The sequence below is a fragment of the Salvelinus alpinus genome, chromosome 5 (genome assembly GCF_045679555.1).
Source record: "Salvelinus alpinus chromosome 5, SLU_Salpinus.1, whole genome shotgun sequence".
NCBI classification, from domain to species: domain Eukaryota; kingdom Metazoa; phylum Chordata; class Actinopteri; order Salmoniformes; family Salmonidae; genus Salvelinus; species Salvelinus alpinus.
In genome coordinates this window covers 85,598,148-85,621,060 of record NC_092090.1, presented here as the reverse complement: position 1 = coordinate 85,621,060, position 22,913 = coordinate 85,598,148, and the positions used below count along the sequence as shown (strand labels likewise).

The 22,913-nt window shown below is 43.5% G+C and overlaps 2 protein-coding genes and 1 pseudogene across 6 annotated transcripts in view; 2 read left to right on the top strand and 1 right to left on the bottom strand.

The window, feature by feature from the left end:
- aldh3b4 (aldehyde dehydrogenase 3 family, member B4) overlaps window positions 1-3,747 on the top strand; it is a 12,062-nt gene extending 8,315 nt beyond the window's left edge. For all 5 annotated transcript variants that reach the window (XM_071403951.1, XM_071403949.1, XM_071403953.1 and 2 more), the window contains exons 3-10: window positions 169-279; window positions 736-856; window positions 990-1,075; window positions 1,175-1,256; window positions 1,374-1,766; window positions 2,016-2,182; window positions 2,269-2,368; window positions 2,847-3,747. In XM_071403951.1, the coding sequence (XP_071260052.1) occupies window positions 169-279; window positions 736-856; window positions 990-1,075; window positions 1,175-1,256; window positions 1,374-1,766; window positions 2,016-2,182; window positions 2,269-2,368; window positions 2,847-3,046 (1,260 nt within the window). In that variant the 3' untranslated portion in view covers window positions 3,047-3,747. The remainder of the gene's footprint in view (window positions 1-168; window positions 280-735; window positions 857-989; window positions 1,076-1,174; window positions 1,257-1,373; window positions 1,767-2,015; window positions 2,183-2,268; window positions 2,369-2,846) is intronic.
- On the bottom strand, window positions 3,488-11,603 carry LOC139575359 (corrinoid adenosyltransferase MMAB-like; annotated as a pseudogene).
- mvk (mevalonate kinase) lies at window positions 11,581-22,913 on the top strand. The gene is made up of 11 exons (XM_071403946.1): window positions 11,581-11,759; window positions 11,863-11,959; window positions 14,134-14,281; window positions 16,084-16,231; window positions 17,362-17,517; window positions 18,188-18,291; window positions 18,649-18,694; window positions 19,141-19,231; window positions 19,733-19,852; window positions 20,305-20,458; window positions 21,895-22,913. Exons 2-11 carry the CDS (start codon window positions 11,882-11,884, stop codon window positions 22,044-22,046), a joined length of 1,197 nt encoding a protein of 398 aa, XP_071260047.1. The 5' UTR covers window positions 11,581-11,759; window positions 11,863-11,881; the 3' UTR covers window positions 22,047-22,913.

Here is a 22,913-nt window from a genome sequence, read left to right as displayed (position 1 = left end):
AGGGAATCCACATTCCTGAAGGCACACATTGGTTCCCCAATAAATCACTGTGTGGCATTTTATAATGTTTATCTTCAAGGTAATCAGTAGTGTAAACAAACCGGCTACCATCAAGGCCTTATTTCAAATGTTCTGTCCGAGACCTGAGCGTTTGTGGTGTTTTGCCAGCCGCGGTTTGAGACGGTAGTGTCTGAACTGATACTGGTGAAGAACGAGGCTCTTCATGCCATCAACAACCTCAAGAAGTGGATGGAGCCGCAACAGGTGGAGAGGAACCTGGTAAGACTGTTGCAGGGTGCCCTGTGTGTGTTTTCTGAATACTGGGTCGTGTTCAGTTGGAGTGAAACGGGGAGGTACTACTACCTGAATTTGTCCAGTAAAAACACAGTTTTTTGTTTTCTGTTGCATAACCTTTTGCTATGTATGAGGGTGGGTTAGTTGCACTTTGTAGGAATACACAAGTTTTAAAGCCACTTAAAATGATTGTTGGATCATCAATTAGTTAAATTGTCTTTGAGAGAACGGGCTGTCTCTCAGCTACAAAGCAATGTATTGTGCTGAACTTGTCAAAACAGCTTAGAATAGTCTGGGTGCCAGTCTGTTTTTGCTCTATTTCCAACTTCTTATGGAATTGTCATGCCAAACAGTGACTGCATGTAGTATCTGTGACTCATGAGTTTTCCATTGGCTGGGTAATGTGAGCTCCTCCCCTCTGCCTTCTTCTGATTGGTGCAGACCACCACGTTGGATGAGTGCCTGGTGGTGTTTGAGCCACTGGGGGTGGTGCTGATTGTGGGGGCCTGGTGTAGCCCTGTTCAGCTCTGTCTGGTACCCCTGGTTGGGGCCATTGCCGCAGGTAACAATACACTGTAACTATAGGCTTTAGGGCATTTAAGTGTCACACACTCAAACACAATGCTCATCCATTTGCATTCAATACTGAAAGTTGCTTGCCAATCGTTGTACTGTTGTATCTGTTTGTTCTTTAGGGAACTGTGTGATCCTCAACCCCTCAGAATGTAGTTCTCACACATCGGAGCTGCTACACCATCTCATACCGTCATACCTGGACAATGTGAGTTGAATTCAATGTTACACAGGTGGCTGTTTTGGGTGACTTGTCATATAAGTGAGTATACCTTTTAACCTACAAACATTCCTGCTCTTTTCAAAGGAGTGTTACCATGTGACCCTTGCAGGGGTGAATGACCTGACTGAAATAGTGGACCTCAAATTTGATCATGTCTTCTTCACAGGTAAAAAAGGTTCCGATTTAAAATGTCACCACTGCCTTATCTGAATTTTGCGCCCTAATCTTTGTTGTATCAGAAGTAATGTGTGCTCTGTGTATGAGGTAATAATGGTTCCCCTAGGAAACCGTGGGGATGGGGGCAGAGTGGCACAGGCAGCAGCCCGCACCCTCACACCCGTCACCCTGGTCTTGAGCGGTGGTAAGAACCCCTGCTACGTGGACCAGCAGTGTGACATCACCACCACGGCACGACGCATCACCTGGGCACGCTTCCATAATGCTGGGCAGAGTATGGTAGCACCCGACTACGTCCTGTGCCATGCCGAGGTCAAAACACAGCTGCTCCAGGACTTGCGCTGCTGCCTCCTGCAGTTCTATGGTTCAGACCCCCAGGAGTCAAGGAGCTTTGGCCGCATCGTGAACCTGGAGAACTTACACCGCACCACGGACCCGCTGCGGAGGTCTGGCAAGGTGGCTGTAGGAGGCCAAGTGAATGAAGCAGATAAATACATTGGTAAATGAATGAGGAAGGAAGTTTTGAAGAGATTCTAAGGCCTGGTTTCCTTGACGAAGATTAACCCTAGTCCTGCGCAAATAGCATGCTCAACAGAGAATCTCCATTGAAAGTGCTTTTCAGTTCGGGATTAGGCTTAATTGGTGTCCAGGAAACTATTCCTACATGTATATGCACCTGATTTACAGTCTGTGTACTACACCACAGTATTTGTACGTAACTTTTGTTTATATATTTGTTTGTGTGAAGCACCAACCATTCTGTGCGATGTGATCGACTCGGACCCTATCATGCAGCAGGAGGTTTTCGGCCCCGTTCTGCCCATTCTGACCGTCAACAGCATAGATGAGGCAATCTCCTTCATCAGTCGTCGAGAGAAGCCTCTCTGTGTGTACGCTTACTCTAGCAACAGCAAGGTGACTGGCACAAGCTTACACACACAATTCATGTGTACACATACAATATATGCTGGCTGTCATGCCTCTTTCTGCTTCCCGTGCAGGTAATCTCAAGGCTAATGAGTGAGACCTCAAGTGGGAGCTTCTGCTCCAATGACAGTGTCCTGCAGAGCCTGATGGTGGTCCTGCCTTTTGGGGGAGTAGGTAGGTTTGAGAACGGTCTGCCTGGGTCAGATTACTGCCTCAGGTCTTCAACCCTTCTCAGTACAGAGACCTGGGTCATGTTCAGTAGGACATGCTGTAATAAAATGTTTTGCAGCAGAAATCTGTTCTTATTGAACAAAGTATTAAAAACAAACATGCTATTGACAGGTGAAAGCTAAGATCTGTTATTGATGTCACTTGTTAAATTCACTTAAATCAGTGTGGATGGAGGGGACAGGTTAAAGAAGGATTTTTAAGCCTTGGTAATAGGATTGTGTGCAATTCAGAGGGTGAAGGGGCAAGACAAAAAATGTAACGGTATGGTAGTACAGTACGTGCCTGGCGCACCGGTTTGTGTCGAACTGCATCTCCCTTAAAAAAAAAATGATTCCATAATAAGGTCTGACAGGCAGCACTATAGTGAATGAATAAATATATTATATTAACCCTCCCATATTTGGTTAACTCTACTTGACAGGTGCCAGTGGGATGGGTTCCTACCATGGGCGCTACAGCTTTGACACCTTCTCACACCGGAAATCATGCCTGCTCAGAAACACTTGCATCGAGTGTGTCACCTACCTGCGCTACCCACCATATGAGGAACGCAATCTGTCACTTATGACCTGGGCAAGTAGCCTTTCCCAGAAGAGCCAGGGCTGGTGCCAGATACTGTGACTGTGTGCGAGTTGGAAGACGGAGACCTTTTTACAACACTGAGCCGGGCTGAGCTCTACTGTACTGGCTTGATTACACATCCACCATAGTTGTTGAAACCATGCTGTAAAGCCCAGTGTGAAAAGAGGATATCTGAACCTACAGTACATTCTGAGGACCGGTTGTGATAGTTCTCCAATATGACAATATATTCAGCACTTTACATTTGATGTAGAACATGATGCTAATGCAGTGACTATGATCAGCAAGTTTATTTACTGCAGCATGGCAGTATAGCCCATCAGTATAAATATTGTATCTATGGGATATTTTAAGCTCTTCATCCAGTGCTCTCTGAAATACTTTATAAAGAAGCTTCTTGTGACCCAACCTGTGACATTTAAATACAACAATGTACATTGTGTGCTTCCAACACAGGATTATAACTTGCTCACTTCATTACAAAATTCGAATTCTTTATTCGGTATTATCCTAGTGTCACAGGTTATTGTTGTAGCAGTTTCCACATTTCATTAAAAGCAACGTGCCACTCAGTATGTTAAGGTTTAGCCTCCAGCAAAGTCGAACTTGGATTCTAGTCTTTATTTGAAATTTAGGGGCAGTTCCATTACGAGATATTCAAGCTTAGACCATCAATCTGTCTTTTACATATGCCAATGATGAATTCAACCCTTAAACAGAATAAATGTTGTTTCAAAGTTCCCCAGTCTGTTCATTCATGTGTAGATGTGTCACTCAGGTCTTTTGTAGATTTTCTCCTCATTACCTTATTTCATGGCTGTGTACCTGGCCACTGTAAACAGGTAGTCACTCAATCTGTGGGAAAACGTGAGGTGAATGTTCATCAGCTAGAGCACACCACATTCTAAAATGTGCACATTTATACCAGGAACATAGTGGCTTGTGAAAGTATTCACCCCCTTGGCATTTTTCCTATTTTGTTGCCTTACAACCTGGAATTAAATTAATTTTTGGGAGGGGGTTTATCATTTGATTTACACAACATGCCTACCACTTTGAATATGTTTTATTGTGAAACAAACAAATAAGACAAATTAAACTTGAGCGTGCGTAACTATTCACCGCCCCCAAAGTCAATACTTTGTAGAGCCACCTTTTGCAGCAATTATAGCTGTAAGTCTCTTGGGGTAGGTCTCTATAAGCTTGGCACATCTAGCCACTGGGATTTTTGCCCATTCTTCAAGGCAAAACTGCTCCAGCTCCTTCAAGTTGGATGGGTTCTGCTGGTGTACAGCAATCTTTAAGTCATACCACAGATTCTCAACTGGTTTGAGGTCTGGGCTTTTAGGCCATTCCAACACATTTAAATGTTTCCCCTTAAACCACTCGAGTGTTGCTTTAGCAGTATGCTTAGGATCATTGTCCTGCTGGAAAGTGAACCTTCATCCCAGTCTCAAATCTCTAGAAGACAAAAAGGTTTCCCTCAAGAATTTCCCTTTATTTAGCACCATCCTTCATTCCTTCAATTCTGACCAGTTTTCCAGTTCCTGCTGATGGAAAAACATCCCCACAGCATGATACTGCCACCACCATGGGGATGGTGTTCTCGGGGTGACGAGAGGTGTTGGGTTAGTGCCACACATAGCATTTTCCTTGATGGCCAAAAGCAACATTTTAGTCTCATCTGACCAGAGTGCCTTCTTCCATATGTTTGGGGAGTCTCCAACATGCCTTTTGGCGAACACCAAACGTGTTTGCTTAATTCTTTTTATTGGGCAATGGCTTTTTTCTGGCCACTTCCGTAAAGCTCAGCTCTGTGGCGTGTACGGCTTAAAGTGGCCCTATGGACAGATACTCCAATTCCAAGACATATGCAGCTCCTTCAGGGTTATCTTTGATCTCTGTTGCCTCTGATTTAATGTCCCCCTTGCCTGGTCCATGAGTTTTGGTGGGTGGCCCTTTTGGCAGGTTTGTTGTGGTGCCATATTATTTCCATTTTTTAATAATGGATTTAATGGTGCTCTGTGGGATGTTCAAAGTTTGGGATATTTTTTTATAACCCAACCCTGATCTGTACTTCTCCACAACTTTGTCCCTGACCTGTTTGGAGAGCTCCTTGGTCTTCATGGTGCCCCTTGCTTAGTGGTGTTGCAGACTCTGGGGCCTTTCAGAACAGGTAAAGTTGAAGTCGGAAGTTTACATAAACTAGTTTTAATTACACCAACCTAAGTGTTTCAACCACTCCACAAATTTATTGTAAACAAACTATAGTTTTGGCAAGTCGGTTAGGACATCTACTTTGTGCATGACACAAGTAATCTTTCCAACAATTGTTTACAGACAGATTATTTCACTGTATCACAATTCCAGTGGGTTAGAAGTTTACATACGCTAAGTTGACTGTGCCTTTAAACAGCTTGGAAAATTCCAGAAAATGTCATGGCTTTAGAAGCTTCTGATTGACATAATTTGAGTCAGTTGGAGGTGTACCTGTGGATGTATTTCAAGGCCTACCTTCAAACTCAGTGCCTCTTTGCTTGACATCATGGGGAAATCAGCCAAGACCTCAGAAAAAAATGGTAGATCTCCACAAGTCTGGTTCATCCTTGGGAGCAATTTCCAAACGCCTGAAGGTACCACGTTCATCTGTACAAACAATAGTACGCAAGTATAAACACCATGGGACCATGCAGCCGTCATACCGCTCAGGAAGGAGTGGTGTTCTGTCTCCTAGAGATGAATGTACTTTGGTGCGAAAAGTGCAAATCAATCCCAGAACGACAGCAAAGGACCTTGTGAAGATGCTGGGGGAAACCGGTACAAAAGTATCTATATCCACAGTAAAACGAGTCCTATATCGACATAACCTGAAAGGCTGCTCAGCAAGGAAGAAGCCACTGCTCCAAAACCACCATAAAAAAGCCAGACTACGGTTTGCAACTGCACATGGGGACAAAGATCGTACTTTTTGGAGAAATGTCCTCTGGTCTGATGAAACAAAAATAGAATTGTTTGGCTATAACGACCATCGTTATGTTTGGAGGAAAAATGGGGACGCTTGCAAGCTGAAGAACACCATCCCAACCGTGAAGCACGGGGGTGGCAGCACCCGTCGGGGTGCTTTGCTGAAGGAGGGTCTGGTGCACTTCACAAAATAGATGGATGGCATCATGAGGCAGGAAAATTATGTGGATATATTGAAGCAACATCTCAAGACATCAGTCAGGAAGTTAAAGCTTGGTCGCAAATGGGTCTTCCAAATGGACAATGATCCCAAGCATACTTCCAAAGTTGTGGCAAAATGGCTTAAGGACAACAAAGTCAAGGTATTGGAGTGGCCATCACAAAGCCCTGACCTTAATCCAACAGAAAATTTGTGGGCAGAACTGAAAAAGCATGTGTGAGAAAGGAGGCCTACAAACCTGACTCAGTTACACCAGCTCTGTCAGGAGGAATGGGCCAAAATTCACCCAACTTATTGTGGGAAGCTTGTGGAAGGATGCCTGAAACGTTTGACCCAAGTTAAACAATTTAAAGGCAATGCTACCAAATACTAATTGAGTGTATGTAAACTTCTGACCCATTGGGAATGTGATGAAAGAAAAGCTGAAATAAATAATTCTCTCTACTATTATTCTGACATTTCACATTCTTAAAATAAAGTGGTGATCCTAACTGAATTTTTACTTGGATTAAATGTCAGGAATTGTGAAAAACTGAGTTTAAATGTATTTGGCTAAGGTGTATGTAAACTTCCGACTTCAACTGTATATATACACTGCTCAAAAAAATAAAGGGAACACTTAAACAACACAATGTAACTCCAAGTCAATCACACTTCTATGAAATCAAACTGTCCACTTAGGAAGCAACACTGATTGACAATAAATTTCACATGCTGTTGTGCAAATGGAATAGATAAAAGGTGGAAATTATAGGCAATTAGCAAGACACCCCCAAAAAAGGAGTGATTCTGCAGGTGGTGACCACAAACAACTTCTCAGTTCCTATGCTTCCTGGCTGATGTTTTGGTCACTTTTGAATGCTGACGGTGCTCTCACTCTAGTGGTAGCATGAGACGGAGTCTACAACCCACACAAGTGGCTCAGGTAGTGCAGTTCATCCAGGATGGCACATCAATGCGAGCTGTGGCAAAAAGGTTTGCTGTGTCTGTCAGCGTAGTGTCCAGAGCATGGAGGCGCTACCAGGAGACAGGCCAGTACATCAGGAGATGTGGAGGAGGCCGTAGGAGGGCAAAAACCCAGCAGCAGGACCGCTACCTCCGCCTTTGTGCAAGGAGGTGCACTGCCAGAGCCCTGCAAAATGACCTCCAGCAGGCCACAAATGTGCATGTGTCAGCATATGGTCTCACAAAGGGTCTGAGGATCTCATCTCGGTACCTAATGGCAATCAGGCTGCCTCTGGCGAGCACATGGAGGCCTGTGCGGCCCCACAAAGAAATGCCACCCCACACCAGACTGACCCACCGCCAAACCGGTCATGCTGGAGGATGTTGCAGGCAGCAGAACGTTCTCCACGGCGTCTCCAGACTCTGTCACGTCTGTCACATGTGCTCATGTGCTCAGTGTGAACCTGCTTTCATCTGTGAAGAGCACAGGGCGCCAGTGGCGAATTTGCCAATCTTGGTGTTCTCTGGCAAATGCCAAACGTCCTGCACGGTGCTGGGCTGTAAGCACAACCCCCACCTATGGACGTCGGGCCCTCATACCACCCTCATGGAGTCTGTTTCTGACCGTTTGAGCAGACACATGCACATTTGTGGCCTGCTGGAGGTCATTTTGCAGGGCTCTGGCAGTGCACCTCCTTGCACAAAGGCGGAGGTAGCGGTCCTGCTGCTGGGTTGTTGCCCTCCTACGGCCTCCTCCACGTCTCCTGATGTACTGGCCTGTCTCCTGGTAGCGCCTCCATGCTCTGGACACTACGCTGACAGACACAGCAAACCTTTTTGCCACAGCTCGCATTGATGTGCCATCCTGGATGAACTGCACTACCTGAGCCACTTGTGTGGGTTGTAGACTCCGTCTCATGCTACCACTAGAGTGAGAGCACCGCCAGCATTCAAAAGTGACCAAAACATCAGCCAGGAAGCATAGGAACTGAGAAGTTGTTTGTGGTCACCACCTGCAGAATCACTCCTTTTTTGGGGGTGTCTTGCTAATTGCCTATAATTTCCACCTTTTGTCTATTCCATTTGCACAACAGCATGTGACATTTATTGTCAATCAGTGTTGCTTCCTAAGTGGACAGTTTGATTTCACAGAAGTGTGATTGACTTGGAGTTACATTGTGTTGTTTAAGTGTTCCCTTTATTTTTTTGAGCAGTGTATATTTATATATGTGTATGTACACTCAGATCATGAGACACAGATTGTACACAGCAGGACTTTATTTAACTAATTATGTGGAGGTAATTGAAGGTAATTGGTTGCACCAGATCTTATTTAGGGGCTTCATAGCAAAGGGGGTGAATACATATTCACACACCACTTTTCCATTTTTATTTTGTAGAATTTTTTTAAACAAATTCTTTTTAAAATTTTACTTCACCAATTTTGACTATTTTGTGTATGTCCATTACATGAAATCCAAATAAAAATAATTTTAAATTACAGGTTGTAATGCAACAAAATAGGAAAAACGCCAAGGGGGATGAATACTTTTGCAAGGCACTGTACCTGTTCAAAACTGTGGCAACATCAGGATCGGCCTCACCTGACCGCACTATAGGGGAAACACTCTACAAATAAGACAGTGTTATAGTTAATATGGCTGTTTCTGGGACAATGTTCAGGATGACTGTTTTACAGTGGTTGGTCTGAACAACCATATGATTAGCTCAAATTGACCTGCATTCTGCTCGGCGACATACTGTCCGTGCTATGTGGAGGGCTGCACTGCTCTTTCCTACAGACTATGTAACCGGACAGACAAGTTAAGAGACCACATTTAACCAATATGCATAGATGTATTCACCAACAAAGGGACCTAATAAATAATGCATCATTGGATAGTAAATGTCAATATACATGTATTGAGGTGCTTTAAACATGGATTAACATATCAAAACCTCATCTGATGTGTTACCTGGAAGTACGCTAAGACTATTTGGAATTTGAACCTGTAAACCGATCATCAATACTTCCACATCACCTTATAAATGTTCAATTCTCGGGCCAACTCTTTTCTCTGTATATATCAATGATGTCGCTCTTGCTGCTGTTGAATCTCTGATCCACCTCTACGCAGACGACACCATTCTGTATACATCTGGCCCATCTTAGGACACTGCTAACAGACCTCCAAACGAGCTTCAACGCCATACAACACTCCTTCGTGGCCTCCAACTGATTTTAAATGCTAGTAAAACTAAGTGCATGCTCTTCAACCGATTGCTGCACGCACCCTCCTGCCCGACTAGCATCACTACTCTGGACGGCTCTGACCTAGAATATGTGGACAACTACAAATACCTAGGTGTCTGGTTAGACTGTAAACTCTCCTTCCAGACTCACATTAAGCATCTCCAATCCAAAATTAAATCTAGAATTGGCTTCCTATTTCGCAACAAAGCCTTCTTCACTCATGCCGCCAAACATACCCTCGTAAAACTGACTATCCTACCGATCCTTGACTTCGGCGATGTCATTTACAAAATAGTCCCCAACACTCTACTCAGCAAACTGGATGTAGTCTATCACAGTGCCATCTGTTTTGTCACCAAAGCCCAATATACTACCCACCACTGCGACCTGTATGCTCTCGTTGGCTGGCCCTCACTACATATCCGTCTCCAAACCCACTGGCTCCAGGTCATCTATAAGTCTTCGCTAGGTAAAGCCCCGCCTTATCTCAGCTCACTGGTCACCATAGCAACACCCACCAGTAGCACGCGCTCCAGCATGTATATTGCACTGGTCATCCCCAAAGCCAACACTTCCTTTGGCCGCCTTTCCTTCCAGTTCTCTGCTGCCAATGACTGGAACGAATTGCAAAAATCTCTGAAGCTGGAGTCTTATATCTCTCTCTCTAATTTTAAGCATCAGCTGTCAGAGCAGCTTACCGATCACTGTACCTGTACACAGACAATCTGTAAATAGTACACCCAACTACCTCATCCCCATATTATTACTTACCCTCTTGCACCCCAGTATCTCTACTTGCACATCATCATCTGCACATCTATCACTCCAGTATTAATGCTAAATTGTAATTATTTTCACCTCTATGGCCTATTTATTGCCTACCTCCCTACTCATCTACATTTGCACACACTGTACATAGATTTTTCAAATGTTCTTTTTTGTGTTATTGACTGTACGTTTGTTTATGTGCAACTCTGTGTTGTTTTTGTCGCACTGCTTTGCTTTATCTTGGCCAGGTCGCAGTTGTAAATGAGAACTTGTTCTCAACTGGCCTACCTGGTAAAATAAAGGTGAAATAAAAAATAAAAATAAAGAAATGAAAGAGAAGTTTCATCCAGAGTGGGTGCTTACAGGTAATATAAAGTTTGTCAGTGGTGGCAGCTCCTCTGTGAATGGTCGAGACAGCTTTCCAGGTCTGCCACTGGCTGGGAACTGAACTTGCTTTTCTCTGTTGGATAGAGTGAGATAAGAGTATGAATAGAATGAGAATGCCACTGGCTGGGGTGAGCTGTGTGTAATGATTCTACAAAAGGATTTGCAGAAATATATTTACTTATCTTTCTCTTGCAGATGACAGAGGTGTGGTAATGTTGGATCCCACATCTTGTAAGACACACTGAATCTGTAGGGTTAGGCAGGTATGCACTGAGTAAAATATAACATATGTTCATCATTACTCTCCAAAAATTAACTGAATAAGTTCAAACTCAGACCTTGTCCAGCTGATCTGTGAAGTATGACCTTTGTCGATGCAAAACACAAGACCGTGAATACGTCACAAAGCATAATACCCAATAGAAGGAAAGGACATCACATTACCCTATTGCTGATGACAGCTCATCTGTTGTTCACAATGCTTCAAACACATGATCTTCCTTGGGCCTTCTCTCTCCAGTGTAAGTGCTAGAGAAACCTTTGGCAATGACAAGATGATGAGCAAAGCTTTCTTTGATGAAATGACCATATGATGTGCAATGACTTGCTTGAATATTCACCTTTATCGCCCGTTTTTGTGTATATTTTGGGTATGCTGCTGTCTAGCTTTGTGCTGACAGTGGTGTTAAATGTGTGTCAAATCTAGCTAACTTGTTACCAAACAAGATACAATATTGTAGCATTAAAAGTGAGTTATACTATACAGCTAACTACCTTATTTTTGATCCAAATGATGTCTGTCCAATTCACAGTTAGACATGTTACTGTTGTTTGGATACACCGTAGGTGAGATGTCTTTGTAATCATTGTAATCATGTTTAAATAAAATAAAAACGCTCCTTGTGCCTCTTGTCTATCGGTGGCATCCGTATGTTAGTGGGCTGAACCAATCTGATCACACGACCAATGGCACGAGGGTGAGAGTAGGATTTTGATTGGCTATCAAAATATCTGTACATCTCACCTCTAGCGCTGATTGGACATGAAGCCAGAGGCATGTCCCGCTGCTGTGTGTGTTTTGTTGACTGTCGCTTGATGTTTTCAAGATTGTGGTATTTAACAGTGCGGACAGCTTCATAAGGACGCTTTATCCCTTCTAAAAATACAACGGGAGTTTGTAAAGACTATCCCTCATCGTACGGAGTGGTTTGGAGGTATTACTATATATATAGCTACAGGTCGTTTTCCTGATGAATTAACTGGAAAAAGCTAGCTAACGATAGCTATTTTACTAACAATTCAACATTTACTTGGCAGGCTACATTTTGCTATCAGAATGCAAATCAAGGAATGTATCGTGTCTGCACCAGGGAAAGCTATCCTCCACGGAGAACACGCTGTCGTGCATGGCAAGGTAAGTACGTTTTATTATTTTTATTTCACCTTTATTTAACCAGGTAAGCTAGTTGAGAACAAGTTCTCATTTACAACTGTGACCTGGCCAAGATAAAGCAAAGCAGTGCGACACAAACAATAACACAGTTACACATGGAATAAACAAACATACCGTATATAATACAATAGAGAAAGTCTATATATATTGTGTGCAAATGAGGTAGGATAAGGGGGGTGAGGCAATAAATAGGCCATAGTGGCAAAATTATTACAGTATGGCAAATTAAACACTGAGGTGATAGATGTGCAGAAGATGAGTGTGCAAGTAGCGATACTGGAGCAAAATAAATAACAATATGGTGATGAGGTAGTTGGATGGGCTATTTACAGATTGGCTATGTACAGGTGCAGTGATCTGTGAGCTGCTCTGACAGCTGGTGCTTAAAGCTAGTGAGGGAGATATGAGTCTCCAGCTATAGTGATTTTTGCAGTTCGTTCCAGTCATTGGCATCAGAGAACTGGAAGGAAAGGCAGCCAAATGAGGAATTGGCTTTGGGGATGACCAGTGAAATATACCTGCTGGAGCGTGTGCTGCGGGTTGGTGCTGCTATGGTGACCAGTGAGCTGAGATAAGGCGGGGCTTTACCTAGCAACGACTTGTAGATGATCTGGATCCAGTGGGTTTGGTGATGAATATGTAGTGAGGGCCAGCCAAAGAGACCATACAGGTCGCAGTGGTGGGTAGTATATTGGGCTTTGGTGACAAAACGGATGGCACTGTGATAGACTGCATCCAATTTGCTGAGTAGAGTGTTGGAGGCTATTTTGTAAATGACATCGCCGAAGTCAAGGATCGGTAGGATAATCAGTTTTACGAGGGTATGTTTGGCAGCATGAGTGAAGGATGCTTTGTTGCGAAATAGGAAGCCACTCGCTACTATTGCCTATTGCCATACCTCCTCATGCCATTTGCACACACTGTATATAGACTTTTTTTTTTTCTATTGTGTTACTGACTGCACGCTTGTTTATTCCATGTGTAACTCTGTGTTGTTGTTTGCGTCGCACTGCTTTGCTTCATCTTGGCCAGGTCGCAGTTGTAAATGAGAACTTGTTCTCAACTAGCTTACCTGGTTAAATAAAGGTAAAAATAAAAAACAGACATGTACTGAACAACACTATAAATGCAACAATTAATGATTTTACTAATTTACAGTTCATAAGGAAATCAGTCAATTGAAATAAATTTAATTCGGCCCTAATCAATGGATTTCACATGACTGGGCAGGGGCGCAGCCATGGGTGGGCCTGGGAGGGCATAGGCCTACACGCTGGGGAGCGAGGCCCACCTACTCAAGACCCAGGCCGAGCCAATCACAATGAGTTTTTCACCACAAAGGGGCGGTATTACAGAGATACTCATCAGTTTCATCAGCTGTCTGGGTGGCTGGTCTCAGACGATCCCACTGGTGAAGAAACTGGATGTGGAGGTCCTGGACAGGCGTGGTTACATGTGGTCTACGGTTGTGAGGCCGGTTGGACTGCCAAATTCTCTTATACGACATTAGGAGGTGGCTTATAGTAGAGAAATGAACATTACATTATATGGGATCATCTCTGGTGGACATTGCTGCAGTCAGCATTCAAAATGCACACACCCTCTCAACTTGAGACATATATGGCATTGTTGTGTGACACAACTGCACATTTTATTTGCTTTTTATTGTCCCCAGCACAAAGTGCACCTGTGTAATGATCATGCTGTTTAATCAGCTTCTTGATACGCCACACCTGTGGATGGATTATCTTGGCAAAGGAGACATGTTAACTAACTGGGATTTAAACAAATTTGTGCACAACATTTGAGAGAAATAAGCATTTTCTTTTGTGTATGGAAAAATTCTGGGATCATTTATTTAAGCTCATGAACTATGGGACCAACACTTTACATGTTCTGTTTTATACTTTTAAGTATATTTTGAGCCTGATTTACTTTATTGTATGAATATCTTACTGAAGATAGTTATCCATGCCAGTCCATCATCTTTATGTATTCATGAGATTTGTTCGTCATATGACCCCCAGGACAAGCAGTGTTATGGTTTTCTGTTCACCGAAAGATTGGTTGTTGAAATTGATTTGACATTAACCACAACAATAATTCAGAGGTATTTTTGCTCCAACCTGTGCTAGGTGGCTCTGGCTGTAAGTTTGAACCTGCGCACATACCTACGGTTGCAGGCCACATCCACCAGTAAAGTCTGCATCAATCTCCCCAACATCAACACTTTCCTCAGCTGGGATGTGACCGCGTTGAAGCAGCTTCTCCCTGACTCTGGAGGTGAGATCTATTCCACTTCTGATAGTGCTGAGCTATTAGTGCTTTTTGTGGTCGTTTCGGTTAAATTATTTTAATGAAAAATTATCATGGATTTTGGTTTTAATTATTTGGATAAGGTTAAATGCTGTAACCACACAGAATAAAACAATGAATAAAAGTCCCATGATGGTAGTGACTGCCCATTACTGCTTATCACCTATTAACCATTTATGCACATTACTTTAATAAAATATTTCAGTTATTGTGTGTATTACATTTGTTTTATTTAACAACTTTATTATTTAATTCCAAGTAATCTCATCTCTATAGAGCTGCTGCCTATGCTTTCTGACAAAATCACTGTTTTGTAGTTCTTCAAAGTAAATAAAGCATACTTTTATGACTGCTGAATACCAACTATCAACCACTTAGATCATGTTCTTTCAGGTAGTGATACCTCTCGAAGCAACAGCTGGTCTCTATATCACATCACAATCGTGCATTCTTCTGCTTCTGTAGCAGGCGTAAAAGAAGAACAGACCAAACACCTACTGTGCTGGAGTGTGCGATCAATTATGGTCTGCCGAATTCTGCGCTACTAAGAAAAGAATACATCTATCCATACTAATTTCTATCACCCCCCCCCCCCACAATCAAGCACCCCTACCCTATTACACTTGCTATCATGCTGAAACAATCCACCCATAGGATTATTCAGCATGTTCGACAGTAACATCTGCTTTCCATTTCTTGCATTGAAAAAAGGAATCCTATCTGTACTCAGCAGCACTGATAAGCTTTCACTTCTTTGACCTTCTTTCCTACTGATCAATCCTTTGGTCTCAATCACTCTGCCTCTCTTCACATTTTCTATAATATCATCTATGGCCATAGATAATGGGACCCCAGTGATCTAGCATAAGCACCAGGGACATGGCTTTTAATCTTCTTCCCATTAAGCTTTTACATTAGCAGAATATTCCCTTGCTGAGCCTGGCTACCACAAAGTATTAGCAGTCTACCATTTCCAATGAACCGGGCTAGTTTGAATTCACCTATCTCTTTCTCTACGGCATTGGTTAATCGGATAGGGTGTAAACGAGGCCCTGTGGTCTCAAACACCATCAGAACTTTCCAATCCGACACATTATTAGTCTTGCTTCCTACCTTGACCCTCTTTTTGCCTTCTTTACTAGATGCTCCACTGCTTTCTGTTTCATAATCTCTCTTCTTCCTATGTCTTTCCACTACAGACCATTCAGATCCTTGACCCTCATCCTCCTGATCCATATCATCAGAACTGTCACCCATATTGATCACATTCCAGCACAGCTGTTGCTTCTCCAACCGTTTCTCCATTTTCTCGACTTGGTCCGCACTACTCTCCATGTCCAACCATCCGCCATACGTTCCTACAAATCGTCCCGATGTCCCGCTTCCTCTTCTGTCTCTCCATTATGGTCATTGTAGTTAATTACCATGTTTTATGCACTACAATATGTAGAATATTGGCCTGTTTGAATCTACAACTCCCCCTACTACATCGCATAGTTCAGGCTTGATCTGATTTATCTCTAGAAAAACTGTGCAATCTATGTGTGCATTGAGCTCACTCCAAAAAAAACGTCACAAATTAATTTAAAAAAAAAATTTTCTTTCCAGTTAATCAATCAGCACAAGACACCAATGTAGCACATTTTGGAGATGAACTGGACTTAAACCCAAAACTATTGGCAAAGTTGTAAAATAACAGCTGAAGTATCGTTGTGGTTGTTTTATTCTCCTATTGTAATGTTGTCTATTTGTGTCATTCTGTCTCACAGCTGAGCTGGGGAATGTGAATGAGCTTGATGCAGAGCTTGTCAGGATGCTGCGAAACTTTGTTGGTGTATCAAATGGAACCTTGGATACTCGCAGCATGGCCATCCTAGCCTTCCTCTACATCTACCTCTGTGTCTTTGCCAAGTCAGGGTAAGAGTGTCAACTGATAGAGCTAATTGATTTATATAGGCCAGGTAACATAGGGTAGTGCTAATCTTGGTACCCAAGAACAAAACCTCTAATGCCCTAATGAACACCACAGACCCCATCCTAGTGAGAAAGACTTGGGCAGCTAGGAGCTGGGTAGATGCTAAGGAGTAGGCCTAATCGTGAGTTGACGCTTGCAGCGCTATGCTAGCATGTCTGAGATAGTGGCTGTCCGTCCTGTCAGAGCCCGTCCACCACTAATGAGAGGCTGGCACTGGGCTCACGCTGCAGCCTTAACAAGTCTGGATGCGCTTGTTCCTAGGGAAAGCAGCTCCTTAATTAGTTTTGAGCGTACTCCTGTCCTGTCTGCCCAGAAAGAGCCTGGCTGTCATGGGCATTGACAGTGCCTGTCCTGTCTGCCCAGAAAGAGCCTGGCTGTCATGGGCATTGACAGTGCCTGTCTTGTCTGCCCAGAAAGAGCCTGGCTGTCATGGGCATTGACAGTGCCTGTCTTGTCTGCCCAGAAAGAGCCTGGCTGTCATGGGCATTGACAGTGCCTGTCCTGTCTGCCCAGAAAGAGCCTGGCTGTCATGGGCATTGACAGTGCCTGTCCTGTCTGCCCAGAAAGAGCCTGGCTGTCATGGGCATTGACAGTGCCTGTCTTGTCTGCCCAGAAAGAGCCTGGCTGTCATGGGCATTGACAGTGCCTGTCCTGTCTGCCCAGAAAGGGCCTGGCAGTCATGGGCAAGTCTGCTGCAGTCACACCCATGCACATATGTACGCCACGCTAGTCGTTCACAATAAAAAGGACTGCTGTGTCTAGACCCTTTGGTCAGTTGGATTAAGATCAAAGGAAATGTGTTTTTTTGGGATGTTTTTGCTGTAGGAGCTTTTGCAAAGTGTGGTGTTTTTGTGTGAGATTGAGTGCCCTAAAACCTATTACAAACACTAGTAGGTAAAAACAATAGTGCTGTTTTTAGCTTTTTCATCCACATTTAATAGTTTTTCACTCAGCCATACCCAACTAGGCTGAAGAAATCCTACTACAGTCACATTCCTAGATGTAAGCAAGCCATGCTGAAAATGTTTGCAGTAATTGATTGAATGTGGTTAATAATTCTCGTCCATCTCAGGGAGTTGCCCAGCCTGACGGTGTCTGTGTGGTCAGAGTTGCCAACTGGAGCGGGTCTGGGGTCCAGCGCTGCCTACTCTGTGTGCCTGGCTGCAGCCATGCTTTCTGCCAGTGGGACCATCCCTTCTCCACTAAGTGACCAGGAAAACACAGCCAGGTAATGACTTAACACCAAATACCCTACTGGATCTATTAACATTGAATTATTTAAAGAAATCTCTCAGTAGCTGTTTTTTTTATTGAACAAACAAACAAATAAAACATTGTAACCCATATGTCTTAATTTATAGTTTTTTTCATTTTTATTTATTTTTACCTTTTATTTAACTACGCAAGTCAGTTAAGAACAAATTCTTATTTTCAATGACGGTCTAGGAACAGTGTAGTTACTCGAATAGTTACTCAAGTTAATTTAGAGTAGCTGCTGCAGCACCACTAGCTGAGTCCTGGGATATGCTATTCCACCCTCCAGACAGTCAGTCAGTACAAATATATTCTGCCCACAGTGTGAACTATTTGCTTCCGTTTGGCCGCAGTTTCTCCAGCAACCTACATATTGTTTTTCAGTCATCTGTAGAGATTTTGATAGTTTTCAGATCCCCATTTTTCTTAAATCTATTTCCACAACTGGAGGATGCTAGTCCGTTATAAATTCTGGAAGTCAGATCGGACTTTGTTTCTGATGTCCTCACATGTCAGTATGGGTGGGGCTGGACTCATCACAAGCACAGAGTGAGTGACAAGAGGGCTATGTTAGATAGGGGTTGAAAGCCCAGTGTAAATCCTCATTGTAATCATCTCTTCTGTATTTCATTGTGTTTCAACAGGTGGGGTGAGGTGGAGATGGAGCTAATTAACAGGTGGGCGTTTCAGGGAGAGAGGATCATCCATGGGAACCCCTCAGGAGTGGACAATGCTGTGGGGACATGGGGTAAGACCCGGATCCCTCTGCCTTGTGCACAGACCCCACGGTACCACACAGCTTTGTGGTGTGTGTGGTACAATGAATGGTGTGATACAATCTGGCAGCATGTTCTGTCTGCAGAACGGCACTGAACAGTATTGTAGCGGGAGTTACTTTTCTTGTGTGTGTTCTCTGTGAGCAGGCTGATGTTACAGTTAACAGTGGGAAATGTGCTGCATTACATGCAGTCACCAGCTGCAGTATTCCTTTGTGTGGTGCGAGGGCTGTTTTGCGGCCAGAAAATACTATTTTGCTCAAATTACTCTACTCTATTATGGTATCTGATTGATGGCCGATTCTATCACTTTGCTTTGACTCTTGAAGGTGGCATATTGAGATACCGTTCTGGGAAGATAACAGCCTTAAGCAGGTACTGTACACTAAACCAAACCCTTTCCATGTCACTGTAGTGAATATGGTCAATGGGCCTAATTTACATTGCCAGTTTTATAGAGTGTGATAGCATGCCTTATTTTAAAGTAGTCGACTGTGTTTTGGAGGGATTAATGAATGTCATCCAGGTCAGTGGGTTAATGGGTTATACTCTTGAACAATTATGGCAGGTGGCATTAAATCCCCAATGCAGTTACAATGGACTACTTTAGAATAAGGACTTACCTCCGTGACACTGCCCATGCTGTCACAAACAATGAATGGAAAAGATAGTCTGTGCTCCTTCTCTTTGGATTCTATGGACTCCACTCTGCTATTGCCACTCATGAGGAGAAACATTGACAATAGCAACACCTGAATGAATACAGGTACATAATGTGGTATGATATTGCTAACTTTCCTTTAATGTTTTCCTACTTGTAGGGTCCCAATGTTAAGGATCCTACTCACGAACACCAAGGTCCCTCGCAGCACCAAGGTACTTGTTGCTGGAGTGAAGGACAAATTGAACAAGGTACTAAATGGCTGTGGTCTCGTCTCCACTGTGTTCTCCTCCCCAGCCCTGTAATTAGTGTAATCGCCAGTGCTTTAATTTGCATGGGAAAGACACTCTGGGGCCTGGCATTGACTGCCTTCATAAAACATGGAGAAGAAGCGCTAAGCTAGCACCCCTGTGTGCCGTTGCCTAGGTGACATCCACAGGTGTGAGCACTTCTGTTCTGTTAGATTGTCATAGGTGGTGTTACTGGCAGTGTTGTGATTGGGGGAAAGAGCTACATTTTTTCACTCAGCACTGAGTGACTGGCTTTTTGTGCTGCTATGCAATATGTACTGACTGTTTTAATTAATGATATGACCACTAGATGAGACGATATTATGTACATTTGCTGCTTTAGTCTGCACTGTTGACTTCTTTTAAGTATATTTAGTGTTGTTAAATTCCTTTACATTGAATTCCCAATTATTTGTAAAAAGCATTCATTCTATATTTTATTTGCTGTTCTCCCCCCTCCAGTTTCCCTCTATTATAAACCCTGTACTGGAGTCTGTGGATGCAGTCTCCTGCACCTGTGAGCAGACCTTAACAGAGATGGCCAGCGACACCCCCACACCAGAGCACTACAATGTCCTGGAGGTACAGTATTGAAACACATGTTGCCTATGGACGGTGTGTTCTGGTGTGGCAGACACTACCAGTCTGACACAGCGTAGAAATGATTGACTTCCTCTTACACATGGTAAAAGCCAGGGGTGCAACTTTCACTAGGGACGGGGGACATGTCCCCTTAACATTTTGAAATTGCATTGTTGTCCCCCCCAGTTTATCATTGGAATGTGATACAAAATGAGGCAACGGTGTGCTTTAGGACCATGCGGATCCCTGCGAGCGGTCGGGTAGGCTGTTTAGAGTGTTTATCTTCATTTATAAAAAATAATTATACCCCCCCTCACTTCTAAAACCAAAGTTGCACCCCTGGTAAAAAGCTGCATGAAAAGCCAAAATACAGAACAAAATTGTGTTTTCATACAAAACAGATTGAAAATGAAATTATGTAAAACCCACAGCTGCTATTATGTCTCCCATAGGAGCTTATTGACATCAACCAGCACCACCTGAATGTGATTGGTGTCGGACACACGACCCTGGACAGCCTGTGCCAGGTCACCCTGGCCAGAGGGCTACACAGCAAGCTGACTGGTGCCGGAGGAGGGGGCTGTGGCATCACCTTGCTTAGACCAGGTACTATAGCTGTCTGCTAGTAATGCCTCCCTACACTTTCATCTGGCTCGCAGTAATCAAGTGGGGGCGTCCCTATGTTATGTGTTCTTATGCTGCATTGGTATTGCCACCATCTATGGCCCTCGCCTTATTTTTGGGGCAGAGAGTTGCTGAGAGCCTTGTTGTCTTGTCTATATTTCTATGAATAGCGTGACCTCTTAACAGTGAGTGAGATCTGTGAAATGACATCTGCATGCTGATTGTATGTCGACACATCAGTAGATTTGGCTCCATTATATTGATTTGACGGTGAGCCAAGATATGGGGTGTGTGACAAAATGTCATCCTCTTTTGAGGTTCTGTAGTTTCAAACGGACGGTATAGAGAAGGAGAGCTGGTTGAGTTAGCCAGGAGGATCCTGTGTTTCACGCTTATTTCCACAAAAATCCACTGCCACCTTTGCTTATGCCTGCAGCCCGTAACACATAGAATATATAGCCCCAAATGAAGTTGATTTGTTTTGTTGTACTAGCAAACAAGTGTTGCACATTTTTTGTGGTTTGTAGCTATTTTCCGAAAGGTTTAGTCAAGTGTTTTCCCCTCAGTGCTCTCAGATCAGCTTTGACCTGAGAAGTTTTGATTTGAGCAAGAGCAGGGACGAAACATGCAGTGAAGTAACCTGCTATCCTGCAGCCTTGTTAAAACCCACCACTGTCTGATGACGTGCTACGTATTTATCATTTCTTTGTAATGAGCATTGTAATGATTTTTCTCCACATAGAGATGTACTTTAGCTTACTGTTTGTTCTTCAGCTGAATAAGTACTACTACTACTAATACAGTATAGTAGCCATTTCAGACACTTTTATCCAAAGCAACTTACTGTACAGAGAGTGGGAGCATACCTTTTTTAAATATATTTGACCCCAGTGGGAATTGAACCCATGACCCTGGCATTGCTAGTGCCATGTTCTTCCCAGCTGAGCCACACAGAAGCGGTTCAGGTTAAATGCCCTCTTCAAGGTCAGTCTGAAATCCAAATCCCACGCAAACATTTCCTTTGTTACATGGTGGGAGGCTTTCTACTTTTACTTTCAGAAATTGCTCCCCTATTTGACACATTTTCACCCCAGGCATTTTAGCCCTAGCCTATGTTTACACATTATTATCCAGTTATTGGGCACCCTGGTGTTTGCTAGAGAGGGCTTTGTGGGTTCAGCTCTCACAGCGGCCGTCAGACTCCACCTCCTAGTGGGAGTCTCGCATCACAGAACCCTAGGGTGCGGACTCCGAGGGGTGCCATTTCAGTAGCAAACCTAGTCCTTCTCCCAAGGTCTGCAGATGTAAATGAATCCTCCGGTGCAGTAAGCAGGAACGGAGGGTCAAAAACAAGTTGGGTGTTAAATGTAGTTCACTGTGTGTGATGGTTTGTTTTTCTTTGTGATTTCCTCTCGTAGAAACGGAGTGCTCGGTGGTCCAGAACACGATCCAGGACTTGAGAGACTGTGGCTATGACTGCTGGGAGACCCGTATCGGTGCAGCAGGCGTGCAGCAGCACTCTCCCCTCGCTGTGAAAGAGGAGGTCCTGGAGGTTCTGGCGCGCTACTGAGACTCACTGGCCATGGGTGTGCCCAATGCCCTCCCCATAGGGTAGCTGGGAGCTTTGCTGCATGACTCTGGCCTACCAAGTATTCTATTGTTAAGGAATGACAGCGAACAATAGAGTTGGCTCCAGTATGGGTTGACGCGTGAATGTTAATAGCACTCGTCTATTAGACTACCAACAGTGAAGACAGACTCTTTGTGTCAGGGGAGGACAATAGCTCATCACACACTCATCACTTATTTTTCTAACTCTGAAATCATGCCATTTCATGAGGTCATGACACTAATATTGTAGGGGAACTAGGCAGGTGATCACACGTCACTTTGAAATGTTGTTTTCAGTATTGGAGTATGAGCCTGGCCTGAAATGAATGTTAACAGATGTGGTTTTGAACCGTTTTTCTATGTCTAGCATGAGCTTTTCATTAGATTTCTAAAGCGGATGCTGCAGAAAAGCAAGAAACACTGTGCTCAGCAGTGTGTCTAGCTGCTGGTTTTGGCAGGGACAACTACTATTCAAAAACAAACCCACTGAGAATTTTTTATTTTTTTAAAAGATAGATGACCAACCTTGACTTTAGTGCTTATTTGTTTTCAACTCAAGATTGGTCCATCTGTCCTTTTTCAGTGTGCGGTTTTTAGTCTTGTTTTTGAATATCTCTACCTTCATTGACGTCGTGTTAATTTTGAAAGAGGCTGCAGTGATCTGTTTTTCCAATAGATGGCAGCAAAATGTAAGAATTCACTAACCTCAACAGGGACTGAGTGAGTCAGAGCGATAGATTGTCATTCAGTGTTTGCTTCAGGTGTCAATACAATGCCATGGCTGATGCACTATTTGTTAAACTAACCTTTTAAAACTGAAAACCTT

Excerpts from the sequence above, each read along its gene's own strand:
- mvk (XM_071403946.1), top strand. The coding sequence starts at position 11,882 with ATGCAAATCAAGGAATGTATCGTGTCTGCACCAGGGAAAGCTATCCTC. Across the intron at positions 14,282-16,083 it reads GCTTCTCCCTGACTCTGGAG|CTGAGCTGGGGAATGTGAAT; the intron begins GTGAGATCTATT and ends TCTGTCTCACAG. Across the intron at positions 18,292-18,648 it reads CAATGCTGTGGGGACATGGG|GTGGCATATTGAGATACCGT; the intron begins GTAAGACCCGGA and ends TGACTCTTGAAG.